We start from the raw sequence: 27,967 nt of genomic DNA, 5'->3' as shown, positions 1-27,967 counted from the left end.
ATATTTTTTATATTTATGTAATACAAAATAAAACCCAATGTGGAAGTAGTAGATACATGATCTTTTGAAGATCATTATTCTGTGTAAAGTTCTTTGTTCAGCTGTGTTTTTTAAACTGGCTATCAGAGCAATGCAGAGGGATTGCAATATAAAAAACAGTAAAACTTAGTCTTTGTTCTGTAGGTCAAGCTAAATTCATTGTAGTAGCTAAGAGCAGATTGTTGACTAATTTTTTATTCATTTACAAAGCAAACTGTACATTTCCCTAATAATCACAAGTGATTACAAGTTAAAAAGCAAATTGCTACTATTTTTTGTACAAAACAATAGGAGGTCTGCCAACACTATATATTTATCTTAATCTGGAGAAATTACAAGAGGCCACAGATACAGTTGCTCAGCTAAAACCAATTTCTTTTCCTCTATATGTTTACAGTTTTAGAAACCTAAGACTTCTATGTTTCCATTGTGATCTTTTGCTACCCTGGGAAGAATAATCTTTAATCCTTTTAGACAATTTTGCCAGCCTGTATCTGAGGATTGCTCCTGCAAGCAGAACACTGGTGAAACAAAAAACATTTTTGGCCAGCATGTTCTACGAAAAACTTCAAATCTGTGTATTTTTTAACTTTTTCTCTACAAAATGGAAGGCTAAGAATTAATCCTGCTTAATTACAAGGGTAGGTCCAAAATCTACGCTTTCAGGAAAACAAACAAACAAACAAAAAAAACCATGATAGTATTTGCTAAGAGAAATTCTGGCCTGTTGCTGAATTTGCCACTGCCATTGCTAACAGCAAGCCATTAGCTGGGCTGCACAGGTCAGAAATTCATTCTCCTCTTGAGAACTTTCGACCCTATGTACACTTCTATAACATCATGTTACTGCAATGTGAGGAGGTCCTGCTATACCCTGCAGATAATCTTTGATCTTGAAATTTGGGCAAAATTGAAGTGACTTTCAAGGCTTTTTAATTTATTATGAGATTATGTGCATGCCACATTTAAAATAATTTGGTGAGTTGAGAGAAATGTGCAGAAATAGATCTGTGCTCCTGAGAAGTTAATTAGAATGATATGGGATCAAGACTGGGATAATGACTAGCATTTGTTATCCTTAGCAGTTCCATGAAGCTTCTTTGACTGCCCGCACCAGTTTTTCCAGGGAAGAAAGAAAGCCGCTTGGTTGATCTCTGTGGTGCCATCATTTCCTCCTTCATTTATCTCATCTGTCCTCCAGAGCATTCTTTTCTTCCCCAGAGACCTTTAACTGGTATCACAAGTAGAAGCCAGTGGAGAGGCCCACACTGTCCCTAAATGTCCCATTTGCAAGCATGCCGTGCACTTAACTTGGAAGAATTAAACATGAGATGGTATGAATGATAGTGTTTTTTCAGTACTGCTGAGTAGTTAAAGGGTGTTTCACATTTGAAACAATATTTTCATTAAAATATTTGGTGTTTTATTATTTCACTCTTTAAAATACATGAAGAGAAAAGGATGTTTACTTAGAAAGACTTTATGAAGATGCATGAGACACACCTGTGATATGTAAAAACAAAACCAGATTAATTTACCAATGTGACGCTCTTTGTTTTTAGGTATACAAAAAGAAAACTGAAGCTGCCAAGAAGGAATATCTGAAGCAGTTAGCTGCCTACAGAGCAAGCCTTGTATCCAAGGTAACACTCAATATATAAACGTATACATGTATATAGCGACATATTGCAAAGCACTTTCAGCATTTTTATTGTGCTGAGAGCACTGTAGTATTTAGTGCAAATAGCCTTGTTTGTTATCACCTTAAAATTAGGACATCTATTCCCTGTGCAAATGCTCAATAAAATCAGTAATCGCTCCATGAACAGATTCTTTTTCCCTTCTGATCATACTGACAGCACTCCTCCAGGCTGGGAGTATCACTGCAGTCAGAGGAAGGAAATCCCAGTAAAAAGACCATTCCATTGTCTTATTTGGCATGCCAAATAAACCACAAATCTGCCATGCAGGCAGTCATCATTCTACCTCTGAGGAAAAACCACATCATACACAAAATGCTTTTTTTTGTTTGTTTTTCTTAAAGAATTGTTTTTTTCCTTTCTAATCACAATACCCAAAAAGTCAAGGTCAGCTCACATAGCAACTTTTCATATGGAACTGTGAATTTCCGTTTTATATCCAGCAATAAAATTTACATGAGCACAGCATAGGTCAGCATAGGGCTCTTGCAGTGGAACATTTGCATATCCCCAGCACGTATTAGCAGCACCTTAGAGAATCACAGAATGGCTTGGGTTGAAAGAGACCTTAAAGATCATCTTGTCCCAACCCCCTGCCATGGAAATGGCTGCCTCCCACCAGCTCAGCTGCTCAGGGCCCCATGTTACATGGCCTTGAACTCCTCCAGAGATGTGGCACCCACAGCTTCTCTGTGCCAGGGCCTCACTACCCTACTACTACTGTATGTATATATATATATATACACTCAAACATTCTTGGTGCCCATTATTTTGTAAAAAGCTGTTTTTAACTTGTGATGAACTTTTTTGCAGTGTGGCAATGTGAAAAAAAACAACTTCAGAAATATAGCAATTAGATTGAAAACAAATCTGGATATACTTTGTTCCTTCATAATTAAACTTGATTTTAGACATACAAATGACATTATGAAGGACTAGCATACATGACATGAGTAGAACTTTTTGTTGGTTTTAAATGTTTGGAGAGGTTAGTGCTGCACTCTACTTCTCTGTATATTACCTGAATTTTTGCACATTTTCAGTGAAATTGAATTATCCATGCAAAGAGCTTTCATGTATATTTCCACATTATCCTAAAATTTACTAAGGGTTTGTGCGAATTTAAATGTCTTAAATATGGCTGCTATCCCATTCATTTATTTAAGATGTATCTTAAACACTTAAATTTTTTAGCTACCACCACAAATACAGTTGCATTAGTTAAAGGCGTTTACAGAATACCTATAATTTCCGTTTAGGGCTGTATGGTTTTAGAAATATTCATTGTCCTCACATGCACGCAGATAAATTCATTTGAAAGATCCTGCTTATTGGCAAAAGGCAGGTCTACAAAGCTCAAAATATTCCAGAAGGTTTTGCAGATATGCATCAAGCATTTGTGGAAATAACATGCAAGCCATTATTCAGTATATCATGGTCTGTTCATATAAAACTACATATAGCTTAACTTCAAAAATGTAAATATAGAAAAACATAGATATTTGTTTTCTATTATTTGGGGGGAAAAAAATTATGGCATTTTCTGAGGTTTGTTTTTAGGGAAAAAAATTTAAAGATTGCTGATCTGTTCGGTGCATTAAGCCATTTGTGCATATGTTTAAATTTGTTGTTAGTCAGAAAAGCACTGAAGCATTTTCTTAACTTTTAAGCAATTATTTAAATTCTGCCCATAATGTAATGTTTTCCTCTAGTGTGGAAAGTATCAAAATGTAAACTTAATGAAGCTGAGTACTAATTGCTTTCTCTCATGAACACGCTCAATGAATCCAGCGGAGCTGCCATGTAACTAAAGCAACTCCATTTTGGAATATGGATGTAAAATACTCAGATGTAATATTATATCAGTATATTCTAAATTATCATTATTAAATATTTATACAGTACCAGAAGAGTTTTAGTTTTTAAAATATGCATATAAGTATGAAGAAATAGATATAATATATTATTAAGATTGTTTGGAGTCCATCTGCTCTTTTTTATGTTACATTATCATCCATAAAATCTATACTTAGAGAATATTATTAATATTACAAGACCTCCATCTCAAAAGTTAAGACACACCAGAAGTAATACACCTTCTCCAAAAATGCTCTAATAGAACATTAATTATTTGCTCATGTAGTTTGTTTTAAGTGCTGTACCTCACTCTTTGGGTCACACTTCATACACTTACATAGAGTCATAGAATCATAAAATCACAAAGGTTGGAAAAGACCTCCAAGATGATGCAGTCCAGCTGTGCACCTATCATCAGTATTTCCCAAGAAACCACATCCTTCAGTACAACATCTGAGTGTTTTTACATGAAGGTGTTCACACTGGGAGCCCCCATGTTGTATTTACTGCATATTGCTTATCCTTGCTTCTTTATTGAATTTTCTGTTCATCTCAGTCCAGCAGCATTTTAGTATTTAAAAAAAAAAAAAAAAAAAAACAAAAAAAAAACCTGAATTCATCTCAGTAGTATTCTGGAGCTTGAAGTTTATATTGTCCACATTCTCAAACACAGCCAAAGCACTGTGAAATCAAATTTTGAGTCACTGTTAGTGTCCTGCTTGGGACATCTAAAACTTTATTTTTCATGGTATGCAAGCAATATGACACCTTCTGTGTTCGGTGTTCCAATGACTTCAGAGTCAGCTGGCTGGCAGCTATGAGATATTAAATGATGCTTCATAGTACATCTATTTGATATCCAGATGATGGGAGTTACCCAACTATCAAACTTTCTTTGGCCTTCCTCACAGAGTGCTCCTGAGGAGCTGTAGGGACTGTTCACTTCTCCTGTCACTACTTCAGGTTTCCTGCTTCTAGCTCAGTGTGTGCCTCATTTTGCCCAAAGCAGTAGCCCTACCAATTTGCTATTTTTTTAGCTCTATTTTTTTTTTTTCATGTATTACCGCCAGTTTTTAAAGAAGCAATGAGAATAGGATTTGTGTGTGTGTGTGCGTTTTTCTGCATTTATTTGCAAGATCATTTCTTCGTGTAAAGCAAAAGAATGGGCATAAGCCATGCTGAAGTTGAATTCAATGCACCCCTATTAGGCATCTGAGCTGCTACAACATTCAGAACATGAGTTTGTAGGGTAAACCTACAATGGGGTAAACCTTTTGTCAGGAGATTTCTGAGCCTCTGAGTGATAGCAAAATAATGAAATTTAATAATGAAATTCAGTGACATTGCTTTCTGTCCTGGGCCCTAAGGTGAAAGTGGGATATTGGCTGTGTTCTTTGATGCAGCCATAACTGAAAAGAATGGAAGTGTCTCCAACAACCTCAAAGTAGAAGTGCCAGCCCATCTCTAATACATTTTGAAATACTTCAGTGATGTCTTTATAAAATAGAGCTATCACCCAGTAAAAAAAAACCATAGAATTGTGTAAATATGTCAGCTAAGCATTAATCCACACTTAATTAATCAGTGTATTTCCTGTATTTTTCTCCTGTTTTATAAAGACTTCAATTAATGAGTGTGTAGTTGAGATTGTTCATGTGAGGAGGAATTGATATGTAAAGTTAAAATTACATTACAAAGCATTGTCTCTTCTGCTATGCAGATTGCCATATTGCATATAGTACTGACTAAGCCTTTGCATTGTAAACGAGTGTCTTTATATTTGCCCTTAGTTGCAACTTTTAGTACTATTCAGGTCCAGAAATGCAGTCTCTGGTATCTGGTAATTTGTACAGCATTACATAAAATGCTGTGAATTGCAATTTTACTTTTTCATAAAACAAGCACTTTTTCTGGCTAAACCAGCCTTTTTTCTGGCTGACATTAGAGTTTTTGCTGCATCTTTCAAGTATATATATTTAATACAAATATATACAAGAATATGTTAAACATGTTTCTATATTACATGCATACATCTATGTACATTTATTAAAAATATAGGCATAATATGTATTTAATATGCATAATACATATGTTGACTATAGTAGCAGGAATTTAATGATTTAAATAATACAAATATGATTCCTTTTCCCTGTTTAGTTCTCTTCCAAATGAATTTTTTAATTCTTTACTGTACAGTGGCACAGTTTCATGCAGACACATTTTAACAGCAGGGAGAATATATTTCAAATACCAAATACTCAAGCATGTTTAGAAAGTGTCACAGCAGTATTCTCACATGACATTGCAACAAACACAATGACATTTTTCAGTCTTGTGGACAGCAGGAATCCTTTGGACATGTAATATTTCTCCTTGAAGTATATGGCACACTTAGCTTTCCTAGCTCGCCACTTTGCAATTACTTTTCATTAAAAGCATAAAGGTAGTATCTAATAAGACTGGCATTGCCATAATGTCTTTAGCACAGCAATTTGTAAGCAGAGATTTTCCAGGCACCCAAAATGTCAGTGTTGCATGCGCAGTGTTTAGAATAATCAATCACTGCAACAGTCTCTCCAGGGATGTGGTAGACTCCCTGTCATGGGAGGTTTTCAAGTTGCAGCTGCTCAGGGTGCTAGGTAATCTCATCTGAGCTCCCTCTTTCCTTGCAAGATTGGACCCTATGATCTTGAGATCCCTTGAGTTGATCCTTAATTCAGTGATAATGTGGTTGAACAGACTAAGAAGGTCTTACAAGACCTTTGAAGACTGCAGTGAGTACATGTGGAGAAGATCGAACTAGTTGTTTAAAGCAAAATCTGCATCCAGATGTGGAGTCTTTAGTACAGGAAGTGCATGCAGAGAAGGCCACAAAAATGATCCAAGGGATGGAACACCTCTCCTACAAGAACAGGCTGAGAGAGCGGGGCTGTTCAGCCTGAGGAAGAGAAGGCTGCAAGGTCACCTGATAGCAGCAGTACCTAAAAAGGAACTAGAGGAAAGAAGGATACAGACTCTTTAGCAGGGTGATAGAACAAGGGGAAATGGTTTCAAGCTTAAAGAAGATAGATTTATGTTAGATTTAGGTTAGATACAAGGAAAAAGTGTTTTCAAGTAAGAGTGGTGAGGCACTGGCACAGGTTGCCCAGAGATGTGATGGATGCCCTATCGCTGGAGACTTTCAAGATGAGGCTGGATCAGGCCCTGGGCAACCTGATCTAGCTGTGGTGTTCCTGTTCATTGCAGGGGAGTTGAGCTAGATGGCTTTCAGAGGTGCCTTCCAATTCTAAGGATTCCACAATTCTATGATTCTATGAAAATAGAGATCATGTTTAGAAAAAAAAAAAAAGGAAAAAAAAAAAAGGAAAAACAAAAGTCGACCTGTGAACTTGATGGTGTTAATTTCCTGTTTCACATGTGTATGTGGTGAGAGCTCTTGCCACAAAAGACAAAAAGGCGAAATATGTCAGCTCTCCCAGACTGTGCTTCACCCCACTCCTAATTAAATGTGAATGTATCGGTGTGCTCCCGCCATTATTTACTTTCTGTGGCCCAATTAGGCTCAAATTCCTTTTTGCATAGAAGACAAGCTTCAAATGTAGAGGAGCACAATGTCCCAGCTCTCTCCTCCTTGAAATAAGCAGCTTCCAGGGTTTAGGACGTTTCTTTTGGTAATACGGTACTGAGTATCTCTTGAGAGAATAGAGTGACCTGTTATGTCTGCTGGTCAGAGCTTTAATCAGCTGGCTATTGTGTATAAGAAGAGCAGCAACCCTTCTGTTGCTGGTGAAGGCACTTTCTTCCTGCTTTCTGAGGCAGCAGATTCCTTTATTTACATACAGATGTTCTGGAATTTTGGAAAACAGTTTAGGTTGCTCTCAGTGAAAGCAACATGGAAAGAATAAAGAAAAGACATGTCTGTGTTTGATGAATGGGCTTTGTTTTATTTTGTTTGTAGGTATTAAAGTGCTGCAAGGTAATTGGCAATGTTTCCATTAAAACAAAACAGAAAAAAATCAGAACAGTGACATTCATCTACAGCTTTTTCTTTTGTCCATTAAACATGGACAAACTCTAGCTGAAAACGTTATAATGCAAGGCTGTTATGGGAGAAGCTTCATGTTTCTGTGATACTTCAGTCTCCATTTCTGGAGTTATTATGACACAAGCAGATGTTTTCAAAGAATCATAAATAAAATCAGGGACGTGCATGTATGTGATGTATTAGAATATATGATAAGTGAATGTATTTATCAATAAAAAAATTATCTGATCTGATAATAGCACAAATCAAACCAACTTCTTGTCTAGGAAAGAAAGCAACTATACCACAGCTGGAAAAGAAGAACAGAGTACATTTAAGATAATGCCATGAATTGTATTTGAGAGTAAATCATGCAAAGCTTTACAATCAGCATTGCAAAAACCTAACAATGCTTTTGCATTGTTTCAGCCCCAAATGGCAGAAATGTCTTGAGTCTTTGAGAAACCATGTGTTGATCTGGGGAGCAATTGTGTTTGTTTTTAAAAAAAGAATTAATAAAACTAGGTTTCACTATTAGCCTAGTGCTCCCATTTTGGGAATTAAAACATTTGTATCAAATTAAAGTTGCATATCCTTTATCACGTGTATCCAGGTTACATTCGTAAAACATCCATTTTTACTTACATATCCTGAATGAATCCATGACAATCCCCTGCAGATGATGACAAAATATATATTTAGTTTTGAAGATGTTCTTCTGAGCCAACTCAGCTAATTATAGATGACAACTCATGGCTTACTCTTTTGTTCTGAAACATCAGGAATGTGTCAAAATCTTCTGAACTCTCTAGAGTCACCAGCATTATTGCAGTGGGTGACTGGAATTAACACAATACGAAACATCATTTTCTAAGAGCCTCTTGTGACTTAAGTAGGGAAGCAGCTGTATTATAAATATGCATATGAATTCTCTGCCGGAGTGAATAGAGTTAAGTGAAAGGGATCTCTGAAGTAGTGAGAGAGCTGAGCAGGAAGGAGAGAGCAGTGCCAGAGAGAAGTCATTCCTTGGTAAACAGCTTCACAGTGGTATTAATCAAATGTCTGAGCCCATGTAGGTTAAAAGAAAGGATTCTTCTCAAGGACAGGGTTAGGATTGGAGGTGACCTAAAATGCCAAAAACATTACAAACAGACAGGATTGTGTGAACACAGAAAAGCTGAGAATAAACAATTCAAGATGTTCCTTCTACCAAAGAGACAGCAAAGACAACAGATGCAAAGTTAAGCTTAGGTAAGCTTTGTAGGAGCTGCATAAATATTCAGCCAATTTCCTTCCATCTACCCCTTTAGTGTCATAGTACAGAAGATAACTCATTTAAAGCTGAGTCAGGCCTGCCTAAGTGATCACAGCTTACACAGACTGGACCTTGCTGGTAACAGCTGTCATAATCACTGCTGTTACCTGAATGGTAACCTTCATTCTGGTCACAGAGTCCAAAAATTGGTGAATTTTTCTCCATGGCTTAAGAATGGACACCAGTCAGTAGATGTGCTCATGGCACTCTGATGTGCAGGGATAGTATGTCAGCAACATTGGTTCATAACATGTATTCATTTAAAACCTGAATCAAGTTAAATCTTTTCCAACATTTGCAACACTCGTATGGTACATGTTCATTGCCTGTGTAGAGGAGATGCCAAAGCCAGAGCACCTGTTTCTCATTTAAAATAAAACCATGTTACACCATTTTGACTATGTAAAAAAATCTTCTGAGGTTGGAATAAGTTATGTTTGCCGACAAAGCTACTTACTAACATTGATAGAAAATTTATACTAGTCATATTGACCATAAGGCTCATGTCTTTGCCCTTGAAGAGGTCTTTCAGCATATGTTTAAAGGACACCTCAGACATTTGTAGTATCAGGAATGTTTACTGAGTGTGCACCAGCTCTGCAATCTTATGCATATTTTAATATAGAAGGGAGCTTAATTGCTGATGTTAATAAAGAAGTTTTTTTATGTTTTGTATGCAAACTGCTGAAATCATATTGCTCCAGCTCTGATAATTTGATTCTTTAGCTGTTTCTGTGAAACCAGTTGAATAAGAAAAAAAATAACATTTTTCAGGGTTGTTTATTTGTGACAGTACTGACTTCTTGATTTTGTAACTCAACAATATCAGTTTAGTAGTGCTTATTGGAAGGAAATTATTGCAAAAGTGTTTCTTTAACTCCCATATTTTATGGTATTACTTGTTAGAGTAAAGTAAGAATGCTGAATATGTGTACCTAAACTTATGATGTTCATATATATATGTGTACTTACATATGGCTCTATTTCCTAGCAACTTTCCTATCAATGACTGCATTAACATATTGAAATGGCAAAATAACATATGTGTAGCCACTCATAATTTCTAGATGTACTTCTGAATTAATGTCGTTAGGATGCAGTACTCATCAACTGGGTATTAATCTCAGCCTCAGTTAGCCAGGTACTTCATGGCTTTCATAGAAGATGAAATGGGGATCCAAACACTAATAGTATGGTAACCATGTTGGGCTCTGATCCATATTCCATTAAACTTAATAGATTTTTCATTATTTTAAGTGCTCTAAGGAAAAGACACTTAAAATATTGCTGTCTTAAAATATGTCCTAACTTTACTTTCAATCACGTGAAGGTTGCCAACAAAAGTGGGAATAGAAGAGCCAGTGGTAGCCAAAAGGTAGCCAAAAATTACAGAATCAAAGACCATCTGTAAGTCTCAACTACTGTTTTGCTACCCAGAAATGCAGCTGATGATTTAAAGTACAACCATAGACTTTTCAAAATGGAAGTAAAATAATGTCCAAAAGGAAACTATGGAGTTTCCAGGCTAGCATCACTAGGCTGTTGTTGTTTCTGTGATACATCAGGCTGAACATGATGCCTGTGTCAAAGGTTATTTCTCAGTTGCGGGAATGGGCTGGAAATTTGGGGGTGAGACACTCAGTGTAGTTTTGCTTTTAAGGAAGTAACTTCTCCCTTGTTCCTTAATTCAGTCTATGATTAGAAGGAGCATGACTCTCATCATAGCTCTCTTTAGGAGAGAACAGCACAACTGAATGAGCAATATTTAACCCCTTTACCAAATTCAACTCTTACATTTGGTAGATATAATCATGGAATTTTGACACACAATAGGGGAGTAGAAAATGGATGGAAAAGTTTGTTTTGCCCTAGAATTGGAAGGAAGGGTGTAATTTTTGTCAAAACTTTGGGATAGAACTTTGTACTTTTTGTAATATAGTCAACACTCAGGACTTTCTGTGACTAATATAATTCATCTGTATCTTCTCACACTTCTTTGAAAGTATTATGCAAGTGGAATTATTTTACAGGCTGAAGATCACTCGCGAAGGCATTCCATAAATTGTTTGCCAGTATTTTTAATTAATCTAATTAAATTAATTACCATGATACATGCAGTGTTTCTTTTGTTTCCTTCCTTTTCCTGTTTCTCTTCACTTCAATTGCCTGTCTGATGAGCTTTCAAAATGTTCTTCCATCTTTTTCTTTGGATTTCAGTAAAACAATAGATTGTAGTGTAATGTAGTGTAAAAAAGAAATTTATGTGTAGTGCCTACAAATCAGTTATACCTTTTCTATAGTGTTCCATAGCCTTGGCCTACCTACCTTGCCTTCATCTTCTGATTTTTTAATTTTTTAAAATTTAGACAACAATATTAAATGATGTTAGATAGAGAAGCAGAACCATAAGAAACCCTACACATAGCATATAAAGAACTTGAAAGATTTAGAGCAAAGCTGTGAAATGGACTCAAGAACATGTAAAACATGTAGAAGCCACTCAAAAAGTGTAAAGAACTGTCAAGAGAAGTTAGTCTGTGGAGTTGGAATATAGTTATTAATGTATGTGTACCTCTTCCTACTATTAACTAAATATAATATTCTGTCACCCTCTAGTGGTGGGTCTACAAAAAACAATTCTGATGGCAATGATAAAAGTTTTTCATTGTGTCCGGTAGGAGCCATTGTCAGAAGTAGGAAATATTAGACTTCCTTGTTTGATGGCCTGTGTGTATTGATTAGTAACTACATGTATCTATAAATAAGTGTATCTAGCAACCTAATTAAATAAGCAAATTGTATGTGTTGTCTTTAAGCAGATTGCCTGAAGAAAGCTTTTAAAAATGATTTCCCAGCTCTTCCTCTTGGATAAGGCAAGATCAAATGGACTGAATACCAGCCTGCAAAGTTAGGGAGCATGACTATTTGAAGTGTATTTGGAGTCCATAAAACCCATACTGGCTTATTATATTCCCTCTTTCTTACTTCCTATCTTTGCCTGTAATAAAAGTGCTGCCCTTGTCTAAGACTGTATGATGCTGTATTGGACAGATGCAATGCCTATGCATGAAAGCAGTAATTGTGCCTGAAATAGTAGTGTAGCTTATGCATCATAAATTCTTCTTGATATATTTGATGGTAAAGCAAAACAAATCAAAATTTTTGACAGCGCTTATACCATCAGCTTCAGCTGGACTTACAAAACCTGGGGTTTCTGACCCAGCCTTAGAAAAAGCTGAAAGTGCACTATGCTGAAAAATAGCTATAATGGGTTCATTTATCAAGATTCCCAGTTACTGATAATATTGATGTGCTTTAGACTAACATTAGACAATTTGGCATCAGATCACATATGATTTAAAGTGACTTGAGTAACAGCAAAATACTTGGTCTGAAACTAAAGTGTTGTGCTTCCCTCTGGATCAGAAGATAGTGAAATACACAGAAATCTAACTGACAGCTTGACACAACTGGAACTGCCCCTCTGATCACTTTGCAGATACTCTTCTCAGAGGTAAAGCAAGTATTATTCATCTCTGTCCTGAGACTGTACAATTCCTCTTAGCATAATTCAGGATTTCAACTATTACGCACTACTAAGTATCCAGTTCCTCTGTAATTTTATCAGTATGGGTCATGTATTCATCACTTATGTGTGAACTCAGTATTGCCCAGTAATTAAATTGGTTCACTGTGTCTTTGTTAAAGAGGTGTATGGCAGTTGTAGTCACAAGTGAAACATAGGTACATATAGTATATATCAGTGTGTCACAAAGAGTGCTGCTAAGGCTTTGTGATACCTCCTCGCCAGGAGGAACTATTTAACCAAGCTGACCTTAGGAACTGTAGGAGAAGTTGCCCCTGCTCTGAGCAGGCAGAGTTCTCCAGCTACACTGTAGAAAGGCAGAGTGTTTTCATGGGGGAGTGATGCACTCAGTAAAACAATTTTCTCAAGAAAAAACACAGACACACATCTCCTGTAATATGTGAAGAACCCAGCACAACAAAGGGGAGGGTCCAGACCGCACCTCTGGTTAGCTAACTTTTGGAAGCTGAAATTTTGGCAAACCTGACAGGTTCAGTTCCCACACTAACGAGATCATCTTACAAATTTAAGTGGGAAGAGAGGGGGAAAAAGTGCTTTTTATATCATCATGAATGTTAGATTAGTATTTTAGGATTAATTAAAATAAAAAAAAAAAAGGTAGATTGTGTAACAATTTTCAAGTTTTATCCTTTACTATCTGTGTTTTTTTTATGTCTGCATCACAATACTGTGAAAATTCATATAATACATACCACAGATGTGTGCGCTAACATGTGAGCAGAGCCAGGCAGATGCAAAGATTTGCATTTGTTTTAGAGTATACATTTAATTTTCTTTAGATTGCTGGAGAAAATAAGTGTCTTTTGCTAATGGAACTGCAGTTTTACATAGGAAAAATGAAGTTATCTTCTTCATCTTTAGCATCGCATGTAACGAACCAGGTTCAGTAGCATGCATGTAGATGGATTGTTGCTGGTGCTACATCCTTCAGAATACAAATAGGTTTTTTTTGACTGCACTGACCCTAGAATGCTGAGAGTAACATGAAACTTACTCTGACTTGTAAACTGAGCAAACATGACATGGAGGTGACCGAATAAGGGCATATATGCATATTTCAGCCCTTGTTTTGACAAAGTAACTCCTTTTTCGAAAGGGACATTTCTGCCATTTTTTTTCCAGCATGTTTCACCTTCCACTGGCTATCAATCCCAATTTGCTTAACTGCAAATTATGATTCCCACCATAAGTACATGGGAGTTAATTCTTAAATTTTCTCATCATTTATTTGAGCACACAGAGTTAGCACTGAGAAGACATAAGAAAATTAGGGTATGGAAAACAACAAATTGGGAGCAAATCAGATATAACAATACGTGTATATTAAAAATAAGAGTATTCATAAAATGCATACCCATTAATGGAAAATTTTTATTACTACCAGCCTTAAAAAATCAGAATAGACCATAAAAATTTTGAAACTGTGCATTTTCTATTCTTCTATGCAATATTCTTCAAACTGTGGTAAGATAGTTTTCCTCTGTCTAATGAAGTCTAGCATTTATATAGACATAAGTTAAAACTGGATTTGAAGAAGTTTATGAACCCAATTTATGGAGGATGTTTTGCTAAAAAGTAATGTTATTCAGAATTTTCCTTTTTTTTTTCTGCATGCATGACTTATGAAAAATACTTCATACAGGTCTAGATAGCATTTCAGCACAGAATACTTCACAATAAAAGCAATTAGTACATTTAGTCAGTGCAGAAGAACAACTGCATGAGCCTCTTCACAGTGTGAGATGTCCACTGATAAACCAGCATTAGCAGTTGTCAATGCCTATGTTAAAGGACACTGAAATTCTTACCCCTGCAGATAGGAGAATGAGGCACTGCACAGGGAAATCATATGTCAAAGATCACTGCAGACTTTCGCCAGTACCCACCCTCTTGAGTCTGTTTTCAACTAGGCCAGCAAATCTGAGAACAATAGTAATGAATGTCATGTGAATAAATGTGACAGGCTTGGTCTTCTTTGTTGTGTAATTCATTAGGTCAGTGATGCCAGTTCCAAGTTTTGAAAAAGCAAAATGTCAGACTAGATCAGGAAGAAGGGGGCTAACCTCTCTTCGTGGTGCTGAAGGAAAATGTTTCAGGTAATGGTAATCATTGTTGGTCTAGCATGATAACCAAACTCCAGGGCAGGGACATTTTGATTGTCCAGGTAAGTGTTTCCCTACGGTGAGATTCTTTAAAAACTAAAGCTCTCCACTATCCTACATTTACAGAACACTGATGTTGGCAGATACTCCTTTTCTTCAATCTACTCTAAAAAATATTGAGAAAGGTGTGCAAAGATACATTTGGATAGTCGAGTCTGTAAGTAGGTGAACAGCAGCATTTTGTGGCTTCTAAATATCGTGTTTTTCATTTTTTCCACCAGAGCTACAGTGAGCCTGTTGATGTCAAAGCCTCCCCACAGCCTCAGATGATGAATTCAAAGCAGTCAGTGTTTCATGGGTCTGCCCAGACTCACTCAGCACTGTACCTCAGCTCCCACTACCACCAACAACCAGGAATGAATCCTCACATCACTGCTATGCATGCCAATATCCCCAGGAACATAGCACCCAAGCCCAACAACCAAATGCCAGTGACTGTTTCCATAGCAAACATGGCTGTGTCCCCACCACCACCACTTCAGATCAGCCCTCCTCTGCACCAGCATCTCAACATCCAGCAACACCAGCCAATTTCAATGCAGCAGTCCATTGGAAACCAGCTACCGATGCAGGTCCAGTCTGCTTTACATTCACCAACAATGCAGCAAGTAAGTTCGAATTTTTTAGCTGTCTGGGGAACTGGGGATCTGTACTTCTACAGAGTTCCAGAACTGTGGTTTTGCAGTCTGAGGGTTTGGTCTTTCAAAAATGAGAGGAAATGAATGAGTTTACCTAGGTGATGGGAAGCATCCATTGAACTGCTTGTGCTAGCAATGACATTCATCATGTTTGTGTTTCCCTGACCAAATTCAGGTGACATCCTCTAAATAGGAGTGTCAATCCATCTGAAAATCTAAAATTATATAGAAATAAAAGTGAAATGTTAAGAATTATGGAAAACAACTTGCAAACAAAGGGCAGGTATATCTAGAAAATGTGCACACATTATTGTAGTATGTACTAGTATCTTTCGCTGAATGTGACTTGTAACAGTTGGACTTTGAAGCGGCACAGGTTGTGTTATACATGGTAAATTAAATGTGCATGAGTAAGAGCCTGAGGCCTCCAGAACAGGACCAATGTGGAGTCTGGAGAAGGGCCACAAAGGTGATCAGAGGGTTGGAGCATCCATCCTATGAAGACAGGCTGCAGGAGTTGGACTTATTCAGCCTGGATAAGAGAAGACTCTGGAGAGATCTCACTGTGGCCTTCCAGTACTGGAAGGGAGCTTACAGACAGGAGAGAGACCAACTTTTTACATGGTCTGATACAGAGGACAAGAGGAATGGCTTTAAACTAAAAGAGATTTAGATTAGATGTTAGGAAGAAATTATTTATGCAGAGTGAGGTTGGTAAGGCACACACACAGGCTGCCCAGAGTGATTGTAGATTCCCCATCCCTGAAGGCATTCAAGGCCAGGTTGGCTGGCTGGGCAGCCTGAGCTGATGGGTGGTAGCCCTGTCTATGCCATTCTATGATTCTGTATCTTCTCCAAAATTGCCAGTAGGCACAATTTACTGTACATAATTAAAAATCTGTCCTTCATTATTGTATGAATAGTACAGTAATGACTAGTGAAAGATGTAGTGCAGGTATTAGATACTCTTAAGGGTTTTGTACACGCGCAGCATACATCATCATAATTATATGAATTCAAAGACTTTGGAATTATTCCAAATCATTTTATACAACAAAAAAGGTAAGATAATATGAATCTTCTGATGTTGTGCTTTACCAAGTTGCATGCTTATAGCATATGGTGTGTATGTCAGTTGTTTGAGAGGACTTTCACTCATCTGTGAAATGTGCTGTTTGCAACTGAGTTACATCTATCTTGAGAGAGAACACAAGATAATAGTTGTAGAAAATGGGTGTATAGAAGTAAATCTGTAGACCTACTCTATGCTATGTTTTGCTTTACTAAGTGCAAGTACAGTGAAGTGAGAAATACTGTACCTCTGTGTTCCTGCTTCCCACTGTTAAATTCATGAAAGCTTAGCTAATATTTTGGCTGAGTGATAATGCTTAGTCAGAAAGTCTGATCCTTATAACAAAGAATCCACAGTGAGATATTTTTGAGCTTCACTCAAGGTGAAAGGTGATTACCTGCTGAAATGTCACACTGGCAATCTTAATTACATTTATCTTAAGCACTATGAAACATCTGCAGTTTATAAGTCAGTTTATATATATTATGGCCCTGCTTCTGTTTCACGGTACTACACTTCTGAGTTCTGGAAAATCTATGTAATTTCACGTTAGAATATTTGTACTATGTGTCTCATATTCTTTTATTTTGGGAGAGGCATGAAACAGTTTACACTGTTGATAAATTGAGTTTAAATATAGAATCCAGTTCCTTTAAAGAATGATACTGGCAAAGACAGAGAAAAAGCTATGTTAAATTTTAAAGCATGAGGTGTACTACCATCATTATAATTTCCCTCATCTTGCAATGATGATACCCTTACCAGTTACTCAGGTTTGACTTTTTCTAGTCAAGAAATGGTAAAAAACATTGTACCCATGAATTTGTACTGCATTAGAGTACTAAAGACAAGAAATTATAAGTTGAATGTAATGGCCTCCTTTGGACTCAAATGCCAACAACTTTACATCTCCACTTTGCTTGAAATTGAGCAAACACTCTGCTGATCACAGAGCATGTAAACAATGCAAAAGATGATGGAAAAGACAAGCGAGCTCTCCAAATTAGCCCCAGCACGATGACAACAGCACAGGGTCAGCAGCAATAAGGACAAAAAGCAGGCATAGCCTTACTCTGCATGGACAGTCCGTGGCAAGGAGAGGGGAAGACCCAGTGTGAGGCTGTTGTCCCAGTAACACAACTTAGGCCCCTCTATTTCTTAAAATGACAACAAAGAAGAATGGGAGAATAGTCTGACAAAGCAGAAGTGATAGTTGTATGTAATTCAATGTTCTTTCAGTTCCTCTTCCTTCAGCTGTTTGGTATCCTCCATGGTGAAGAATCACAGAATCATAAAGTCATTTTAAGGTTGGAAAAGACCTCCAAGATCATCTAGTCCAGCTGTCTATCTACCACCAACACTGCCCACTAACCCATGTCCCCAAAGTACTACATATACCCCTTCTTTAAACACCTCCAGGAACACTGACTCCACCATCTGCCTGGGCAGCATGTTCCAATGCATTACCGCTCTTTGAGAAAAAATTCTTCCTACTATCCAACCTGAACCTCCCCTGGCACAACTTCAGGCCATTCCCTGTCATCCTATCCCTATTACCTGGGAGAAGAGGCTGACCTCCATCTCGCCACAATCTCCTATCAGGTAATCGAACAATAAGATCTCTTCTGAGCCTCTTCTTCTCTGGACTGAACAATCTCAGTTCCCTCAGCAGCTGCTCATAAGACAAAGGTGTGGTTACCCCAAGGCTCCAGCAGCCATCCAATTTATGTGAGCAACAAGAAACTAATTAGCATCCCACTCCCTGCAGCACAACTTGCAACAGGAGATATTTTTCCTTTCAGAAACACCACCGCCCTTGGCAAACAGATGAATATACCTGAAGAAGCAGCGGGGTAAATTTTCTCACGTCATACTACAGCGTGAAGCTTAATAGGCAGGAGAGAGGTGAAATGTCAACAGCTTGCTAGTAGTTTCCTCCTGGAAGTGTTCACAGACACACCTTTGCAGAACAACAGTTGTGCTTTAGGAATCTTAGAGGCAGCAGCCATAATTCCCACAATGATAGGATATATATATATATATTTTTTTTTTTCTAACCTCCATCTTTGAAATAGTTAGTGGCTTACTAGAGTAAGGGTCAATGGCAGTGGCAGAAATATGGTCTGATATTTGGATGGTCCTGTGTGGAGCCAGAGGTTGGATGATCCTTATGAGTTCCTTCCAAACTGGGATATTCTATGATTCTGTGCTTCTACAGATCGCTGCTTTCTCTTGGTGGCTGCAGGAGGTTTGGTTACTTGTTTTCTCCAGGAGAAGAAGAATAGTTTCTTATCGAAGACCTGTTTGTAGCATGTGTGCAGAACTGCCAGCTCCAAGGCAAATAACATACAGATGCAGAGTCCTGGCAGGCAGGGACACAGCTCTCCAAAACAATAATGCATGAAATCCACAAACTCTTCTTCTGTGTGCTGCTTTGAGGAAGGACCGACAAGAAGTGCTGGCCTGGGGAGTGAGCTCTGCCCACACTGCTGGGAGGACAAGGAGCTGATCTCCATCAGCTCTGCAGGGAACAGCACATTCTCACCCCTTCCATCAGCCCTCATCTGCACGTGTGCAGCTGCCAAATCAGGAGAGGCTGCCAACTGGAGGGCTTCCTCAAGGGTTCCACAAAAACTGCAGAAGTTCGGTCGCTGCACAGTTTCTGTTATTTTAAAATCAGTTAATTCTGTAGAGCATGAAGCTGATGCAATGAATCCAAATTCTTCTAAAATGCACAAGATAAAGTAAACTTTATGTATTAGTTTGTTGTTCATAAGCTTAGCAGTTTTTTTCTATTTCTTTTAAGTAGTCCTATGTTTTATCTAAATAATTTCTGTAGCACTTTTTCTCTATTCATTCCATTCCATTCCAAACCAGCTAATGAAATAAATCACATGGAGACTCTGCAGACTTTTGGGGTACTCATTTGCAGTACTGAACCTTTACAATGTAAAAGTTGACCTTTTAGTCCTATTCTCATACTTAGATTGAAATTAGATCCTGATATTGAGCATATTTAACTTCTAATTCTAGAACACGCTCTATTTTTATTAAATATTATTACAAGGAGCTGTGTAAAAGTTCTTCTTTGCTAAAGGCAAATCCACTGTGCAGCAGCTTTTCCTTCATACTCTTTTGACACATTGAAAGAATTCTAGTATATTAGAACACAGGGATATATTTTTGCATTAAATGCTCATATGAGTACCTAATAAGTGTATTTTTTAACTGATACGGAGTTCTTTCTCTCCAGTCTGTTTCATAGATTTGACAAGATGTTTGCTTGTTGCTTACTTTGGATTAAGTAACATGAATCTTCACCTGTTGTCATTCAAATCATGATTTCTCCAAATTTCAGACTAAAGCAGCATCTGAAGCTGCATCCTGTTTTCTTTGAGATGTCATTCTGAGCATACCCCACTCTCCATCCAGATGTACTGTGCTGTTCTGTGTGGAAAAGAACGAAACCAAGGATTTTCTCCATCCCACAAAGCCTGTCCATAAGGAACACTTTTTTAGTTGCCCTACTGGAAGCTTTCCTTCCTTATGTAAAATCTTTCGCCCGTGCAGTGTGGTATGGCGAGTCCCATTACAGTCTCTGTCCCACTTTGGTTCATGGGTAGAGCAAGCAAAACTGTATTCTTAATGTCTAGTAACCATGGTTGCAAGTGTCTGCATAAGAAAGAGGCAGAAGATTAATGTATGTCACATTTTATTTTATTTTTTATTTTTATAAATAATAACTCATTTCAATCTAGTTCAGGGTGTTTCTTTTCCTTTGGAAAATAAATGTATACAGCAAGGTGATTGCATAGCCTGCCAAAAATAATAGTCTCATTTTTTCTGGTATATATTGTATACAGTAAACTCAGGAACCTGCTGTATTTGTCCAGATTTCTTCCTCTTTTTTTGTTATACTTTGTCTTCGAATGAGGTCAAGAGAAAAAAAAATCATTAATATCTGTCAACTTCCTTTATAACCTTAAGGAAAAATCTTTGTATGATATCACACAGACAGATTTTCAATTTCCTTGTGTAATAAACAGATGCTTTAGGATTTGGATGTAATTTAAAGGTTTAAAATATCACATTGAGATTGATGAATAAATCAGTTGTGAAGACAAAAACATTGATGCCTGTTGAAAATACCTCTCCAGACAGGCAGGAAATGAAATTAGTTCCCAGTAAAGTGTGGAGATGAGGATCACTGTTTAGTTCTGCTGCAGGCTTTTTAGTCCTTGCTACAGTGGCACAGCGAAACTGCTAGGGCTACAGAAATCTAATTAAAGAGCAAATGTCCCTCCTGACATCGAATTAATCTTTATCAAGTTCCCTATTTTTATTTCAATCTGGAACAAGAAAATGAAATTTAAAATTCTAGGCATGTTGCAAAACAGTTGGTGATTTTCTCTTGAGCATTACAATGCAAAAACATTCAGCATTGTTTAATTAGACCTCGAAGCACTCGTTTTCTGAGCACTTTTTATTTCATCACTGTTTGTTAAGGGCTTACATAAATCATATACAAATATTTACTACGAGCCTGGTACAAGGCTGGCTCCCCGTCTTGTACAAATGCACTGTTTCAGAGCTGTTTCAGAGCTTTTGCTGCTGATGAAAAACCTTAAGTAATTACTGTTTACATTTTAAACGTAATCCTAGATGATTGGTCTTTCATACTGAGCTCAGGTCCAACATTTGCTCCCTTAGCTCTGTTGCTGGTAGCCCCCCCACCAGGCTCAGTGCTGCATGGTGCTGGGGTCCATATCAGTCCATATCAGTCCAGTCTAAGTGCACACAGGCGCGCTGGCATTTTAACCAGAGGGCCGTCTTCCCACATCTAAGCTGATTATTTGTCCTAAGCCCGAAGAAATGGAACCTATGTTCTCACTTGAAGAACTTCATTCTTGCAGCATGAGCCTCAGGGCCTGCTCTGCAGTGCTGCTCAGCTGCTAGTCCCATTCAGTGTTCTCATACAGATGACTGTTTCATGAAGAATGATAAGAGATCGCTCAGGGACTTTGCTACCTAAGGTAAACCCAAGTGCCTGAGGGCAGACCATGTTTCTGTGGTTAGTTTCCTCTTACAGCTAAATTAGAAAGGCCTTATGGGCAATGTTTTGTATAAAAACTATGACAGTGATATACAAAACCAATTTTTCTGCCTTGTAATTACACAAAACTCCAATTAAAGTCATTGGGAAGTCTGCTCAATTACAGTTTCCTTTGGATTAGTTGCAGGCATGGGGTTGTTTATGCAGCCTGATGTGCAGCCTGATGGCGTTACAGTTGTGAGCAGTGGATTTTATTTTATCTTATTAGCAAGGCAGTGTATCAGTTACACTACAGCTAGATGTTGAAATCAGTCCTGAACTTGTGCACTACTAATGATCTGTTTCCTGGCTCATCAAGGATAAAGTGAGGTACCTAGATAATTTAAGACATGAGGTGTGAGTCCCTTCTCCACATGGAAGAGACTACAGACTAAAGTAGTGATCGAAGTCAAAGAGGGTTGCCAGGGCAGCAGTCACAGCCCCAGGCTGCCAGAGTTCAAGAGGAGTTTGGTTAATGCTCCCAGACATAGGGTTTGGGTTTGAGTGGTCCTGAATGGAGCTGGGAGTTGGACTCAGTGATCCTTGTGAGTCCTCCAAGCTGAGATATTCTATGGATCTATGATTAATTTGTAGCCTAGGCTAAAATCTGTGGTCAGGATAAGCAGAGTAAGAAGATGGCAACGTGCAGGGAAGATGTGAAGAAAGAAGGGACATTTTATATTTGAAGGAAGCTCATTTTGGAGGAGGGAGGTGAGTTGGTGTCAAATGAGAATACTCATTCATCTTGTATAAATGGTAGTGTGGCTAAGCTAACCTGCATCAGAAAACAGGTCTCCCCAAAATTCCTATCTTAAGAAACCATACTTAAACCACTGTATTTTTAAACTGAAAACTATGAGCTTTAATCCTATTTGCCCTATATGTGGACTTTGGACAGAAGTGGATTTTCAAACTAAGTATCCTGGATCAAGTTCAGTCTCTGATTTAGCAGCTACACATCTCACCTACTTGCCTGGGAATTGTGTGCCACTGCCCCAGGCAGGAGGTTAATTTTTGGTGTTTTTCAGCAGTTGCTTTTGTACAGCATTCACATGCTTTATCTAATGTTGTTCTTCTGACTTTACAGGAATATGATGTACATTTATGTGTAACCAGGTACACTAAGGCAGTTCTTACTAGTCTTGAAATTTCAATCACCCTCCTGGTTTCAAAACAGAATATTTAAAATGATATAGTCTAATATATCAAAAGAGGAAAATTAATGACTTTTAACATGACAGATATTTTAGGGAGTGAGTTAAATGTCTCTTTGTAACTTCCACTTTTTTTCTCATCTTCTTGGTTTCAAAAAGCAAGTTATTCTGTGCTACTTTTACTACAGTAGTCTAACAACTGTTAAAAAGCTTTGGCTGAATTTCTGTTTAGTTGAGAGAGAAGTACAAATAAAAGAAGCAGCAGATGGTCTCTTTGTGACTGAATGAAGAAAAAGAGGGTTGAGAACAATATGTGAATAGGTGTAGTCTAATAAAACAGTCAGCCACCTGCTGCCTACGTCCTTCAAAAAGATTCTGTTGCGTATTTTGGGAATTAACGACTAGTTTGTGTCTTTACAGCCAATCTGAATGGATCCTCTAAGGTGCAAGCAGGCCTTTTTGCCCCACTGTTGATTGAGTTGTTTCTCTTCTGTTCCTTTTAGTTCCACTCTGTGACAGTGTAAAAGCTAATACTGTTTTGGTGCCATTTATCTCTCAAACCAAAGAGTTTAAAACTTAGAAAGCACCTACACATTTTCACTGTTTCAACTCTGAGAACTTGAAGTACACCTGGAAAGGAGACCTTCTACAATTTTGGAATACATACCTTACTTTTGTTGTTTAATACACACAACCTGTTGCATGATTTCCATGCATTTAATGCACTTGCTTTCTCTTCTAGGGATTTACTCTTCAGCCTGATTATCAGAATATCATCAATCCAACATCAACGGCTGCACAAGTTGTTACCCAAGCAATGGAGTATGTTCGTTCAGGGTGCAGAAATCCTCCAGCACAGACTGTGGACTGGAATAATGACTACTGCAGTAACGGGTAAGCAGCCAGTGAATGCCACCTTGTGTCTAGCCGCATTCATGACATGAGTATCTGACAGTTTGAAAACAGCTTTGTTGCCTGTTCCCCTTCAGTATTTCAGAAGTTTATCTGTGATGACACTTTTGTTCAGCAGTTGGACTACTGTGGGAGAATAAGTTCTCAATACATACATTTATTAGAGATTTTTGTCACTTTGTTGCAGAACATAAGTTTTGGTTTTTGACAGTTCCCATTCATTAGAAAAACCAAACTGAGATCTTAGGGAAAAAGCGTAAGAAATTCCTATTTAAATTCCTATTCAAGAGGCAAACATAGTAAACTGTTTCCTCCAAATATTCCATTGCCATCAGTGAAAACAACTGATTTGGGTCATGGAAACCCATGTCAGGGAGACAGATGGGTGATGTATAGGGATACAAGTCACATGGAAGGAAATCAGATCACATCAATTTTGCCAGGAACAAAATATCATACATGTAGGATCTCTGTGCCCCTCTCAGGAGGTTAGAAGCCCCTTCAAAACCTCTTCTTGTGTAGTTTTTGTGGAGTCATACTGCTGTATCAGGAGCTTCCTGGAGTCTTCTAAGACCCTGAACAGAAAATACCTTTTGAGTTTTAAATAACTGATGTTATGCCTTGGGAACACATTCATCAGCCTGAACTCTCCTTGATCTTGGCATGAACACCCAAGGCAAAGTCAGATAAAAGTTCTTGGCTGCTACCAAGGGTCAAATCCAGCCCAGACGACCAAGCACAAGGTAGAACTAAAGACTGGTTTCACCCATTACATTTACTCAGACTCAGGATTATACTTGCATTATTGTTTTAAAGTATTTCTGGAACACAAACTAAACCAGAGAAAAATCTTTTTCTCATTATCACATCCGAAAAATGTTTGGACTAAAACTGTTGACAACAGGGCAGATTTTAACCAGTGTTCTCAGTGGATTCACTCTCTCTGCCCTATACTTTTTGCTTTTTCCTCATGGCTTGCCCTCTTGTTCAGCAGAATGGTCTCACCTGTCTGCTGTACCACCTGAATGTGTTGATCTGTGCTGCAGACTTTTGCAGGAGCCATACAAGTGGTCCATAACCACCTCTAGTTTTGATTCCTGGTGTCTTCTGGAAAAAGCAATGTCAGATCATTGCCAGCAATGTTCTCTAAGTGTCCACCGGACATAACTGCTATCAGCACAAGCTTGGTCTGAGAAGACTTTATATACCCTATATAGATTTGTGTCTGTAAGGACTGTCTGCATGGACTTAGCCTAACTTGGCTTTGCCAGTGCATTGTATGCTCTGTGGTAATCTTGGAATCCAAACCAAATAAGCCGTAGAGGTGTGGAAGAAAAGAACTGGTGTCTGGGTTTTGGCAACCAAGCAGGAGATGAAGAGTAGAAGTCTCACCCAGAAAAATCTCTGCACTGTGAACCAAGTGCTGTTAGTGATACTTCTACTTTTAATGATATATTTTTTTCTGACTTATACAGGCTATTATTATCAATTATGGTTTCTTTTTGTTCTGAGTTGGTATGTTTCAGCTGAAGCTGAACCCTGTCAAGAACAAACTGTGAAAGCGTACATTTATGAGAGATCTCCCATAGAGCCAGGAAAAGCTAGTTGTGTTGAGCTCCACCAGAACCATCTGGTGCTCCCTTGCCCACGCTTACCTGAAGCTGCCAACACAGCACATTTTGGTTACTCCAGGACTAATACCATAGAATTGTAGAATCATAGGGTCGTTTGAGTTGGAAGGGACCTCTAAAGATCAGCTGATTCAACTCCACTGCAGTGAACGGGGACAGCTACAGCTACATCAGGTTACTCAGAGCCCCATCCAGCCCGATCCTGAGTGTCTCCAGGGATGGGTCATGAGCTGGCTGGGAGCCATTTAAAAAAATGTTTTTATTACTTTTACCATGGTAATACAGCTGTCCTCCAGTGATGTGCTTGGAATTAATGACACAGCAGGGTTCTGGTTCTTTTGGGGAAGAACATGACTAAAAATTTGACAAACTTAAAAATCAGATTTGCTCTTTTTCTCTTTGAACAGGGGCATGCAGAGAGACAAAGCACTCTACCTTACCTGAAAATCTGAAACACCTCTCCTTTCCACTGAGGAATGCAGGGAAGTCTTTTCATCATGGATTGCTTTATGCAGTCAAGGCAGTTCTGCATTTTATTACAAAATACAAGTTGCTAAGCACTTAGGACTATCTGAGCTTGTGGGTCACCCACTCTGGAAAAATAGTCTTGCTTCTTTCTTTTTCTTTCCCTCCCCCCATTTTGTTTCTCATTCTTTCTTTCTGCTTTCCACCCCCACCCTGAGATTCTGTAACGGACATTGCGTTTCTTCTTCCCCGAAGGAAACTTGGACCATTCAGATTTTATGTTGGTTTTTGCTGTGAAGTGCTGCGATAGTAACTGCCTTAGCAACTGTAGATGTCTCGGATAAAAGTCCTGGATTTTCCATTGTTTTTTCATAATGGGTGTTTATATGAAACTACTAAAGACTTTTTAAATGGCTTGATGTAGCAGTCATAGCAAGTTTGTAAATAGCATCTATGTTACACTCTCCTAGAGTATAAAATGTGAATGTTTTTGTAGCTAACTGTAATTGAAACTGGCTCATTCCAGTTTATGGATTTCACAAAAAGGGTTAAATTGGCAAACATTCATATTTTTACTTCATTTTTAAACAACTGACTAATAGCTCTATATTTTCAAACTATTTGGAGAAAAAAAAAAAAAAAAAAAAAGTAAAATATTCCCAAATGATATTAGTTAAAATATTGGCTGTGTCTCATGAAATAAACACAAAAACGAGAGGGAAACCAGTGTTGATAAACAGCAAACACATTTATTTTGTACTGCCTAAAAACGCTTCTTTTTTAAAAAGAAAATCACTTTATGTGTACTGATTAGTAAATGTCATTAAGTCCTTTTATGTATAAAACTGCCAAATGCTTACCTGATATTTTATTAGATGCAGAAACAGATTGGAGACAGCTAAATTATAATCTTTACATATGGCTATGTATTGTTTCTTCATACTGTGTCTGTATTTAATCTTTTTTTATGGAACCTGTTGCGCCTATTTATGAAATAATAAATATAGGTGTTTGTAAGTAAATTTGTTAGCATTTTAAAGAGGTTTCTTTGATGCTTTAACTTTTGCTGGCACAAATCGTTCACAATTGTGAATACTTTATTTAGTTTTTACAGTGACATATATAACGCCAAACCTGCTTTTCTGGCAGAAAATGAAGGTAACCAATACTTATTTCTGTATTTCTTTGGTTGCTAAGGGAAGAAAATAAACAATGGTATTTTAAGTAATTCCCTTTTTAAAGTGTTGTAGCAAGAAGTCACCCAAAAGTAAGGCTTGATCCAACAAAACTAACTGTATAAAGCTGCATAGTGCTACTTCTTCAAACTTCATCAGTTTGGATTAATTAGTCAAGTGGAATAAAAGCGTTACCAACAGAAATATTACCCAGAATGCTTCAGCCATTTTATTATACAGGCAAAAATTCCTATAGTGTTTTCAGGAGAGTATCACAGATATATCCTGAAGTGAAAAGTAAGTTAAATAGACACAGAGAAAGGGATTAAAATCAATCAATCAATCAATCAATCAATCCAAAAGAAGGCATCTTGTCAATGCTTTTGATCAGGGAGAGATCTGAAAATGATTTTCTGGATGATGCTGGATGCCTGTCCAAGTAATAGAGAGTATTGCTGATTTGTGTTGTCCACGGGAAATGAAGAAAGCAACTCAGAATTAATATGAATTATGCAATGCCATTGATTTTAAAAAAAAAAAAAAAAAAAAAAAAAAAAGGAAAACAGAAGCAAAGGTATGTTTGCTTTGGAATGATTTCAGGCAATGTACAGTTGAAATCACTTGGCATGTAATAACTAATAAATAATGCAGATCAGATTTGATTACTCAAATGACTGTAGCTGAGAGCTCTAATTTTCCTGTCTTTAAACTGTATAAGAACTTGTGATTAAATTCACAGTTTATTGTTTGTCTATTTAGTACTTTAGAAATATACCAGCACTACTAATTACCCAATGTCTTCTATTTATTATATTATAGCAAACTACATTTTCCACTCATATTAATTTGAAAGTGAGAAAATAATTACTGGGAATGAGAAAAATCAGCTTTCATTTTGACAGGCAGTTTTCTTTTTTCTTTTACAGAAAAGAACTGTGTTATCTCCATTTCTTTTAGAGCAGGTGCACAGTCACATAAAGTTGTTAATTTCAATATCCAAGCAGAGTTCAAAATACAAGAAAACTTTAATGTAAATAATAAAAAAAAATTACATCATGAATAAAATACTTATTCTGTATGAACCTCTTGCTAGTTGGTGTCTCTTGGTCTGTAAGAACTTAACC

The 27,967-nt window shown here is 37.5% G+C and overlaps 1 protein-coding gene across 2 annotated transcripts in view; it reads left to right on the top strand.

The window, feature by feature from the left end:
* TOX (thymocyte selection associated high mobility group box) overlaps positions 1–27,416 on the top strand; it is a 218,683-nt gene extending 191,267 nt beyond the window's left edge. For both annotated transcript variants that reach the window (XM_052704526.1, XM_052704525.1), the window contains 4 exons: positions 1,602–1,682; positions 14,926–15,312; positions 23,403–23,554; positions 25,611–27,416. In XM_052704526.1, coding sequence (XP_052560486.1) covers positions 1,602–1,682; positions 14,926–15,312; positions 23,403–23,554; positions 25,611–25,647 — 657 coding nt within the window. In that variant the 3' untranslated portion in view covers positions 25,648–27,416. The remainder of the gene's footprint in view (positions 1–1,601; positions 1,683–14,925; positions 15,313–23,402; positions 23,555–25,610) is intronic.
* The last annotated feature ends 551 nt before the right edge of the window (positions 27,417–27,967 follow it).

This window comes from Tympanuchus pallidicinctus, unplaced genomic scaffold, assembly GCF_026119805.1.
Source record: "Tympanuchus pallidicinctus isolate F22 unplaced genomic scaffold, pur_lepc_1.0 scaffold5, whole genome shotgun sequence".
NCBI classification, from domain to species: domain Eukaryota; kingdom Metazoa; phylum Chordata; class Aves; order Galliformes; family Phasianidae; genus Tympanuchus; species Tympanuchus pallidicinctus.
The sequence above is the reverse complement of the archived record's forward strand: the minus strand, read 5'-3'. Positions and strand labels throughout refer to the sequence as shown.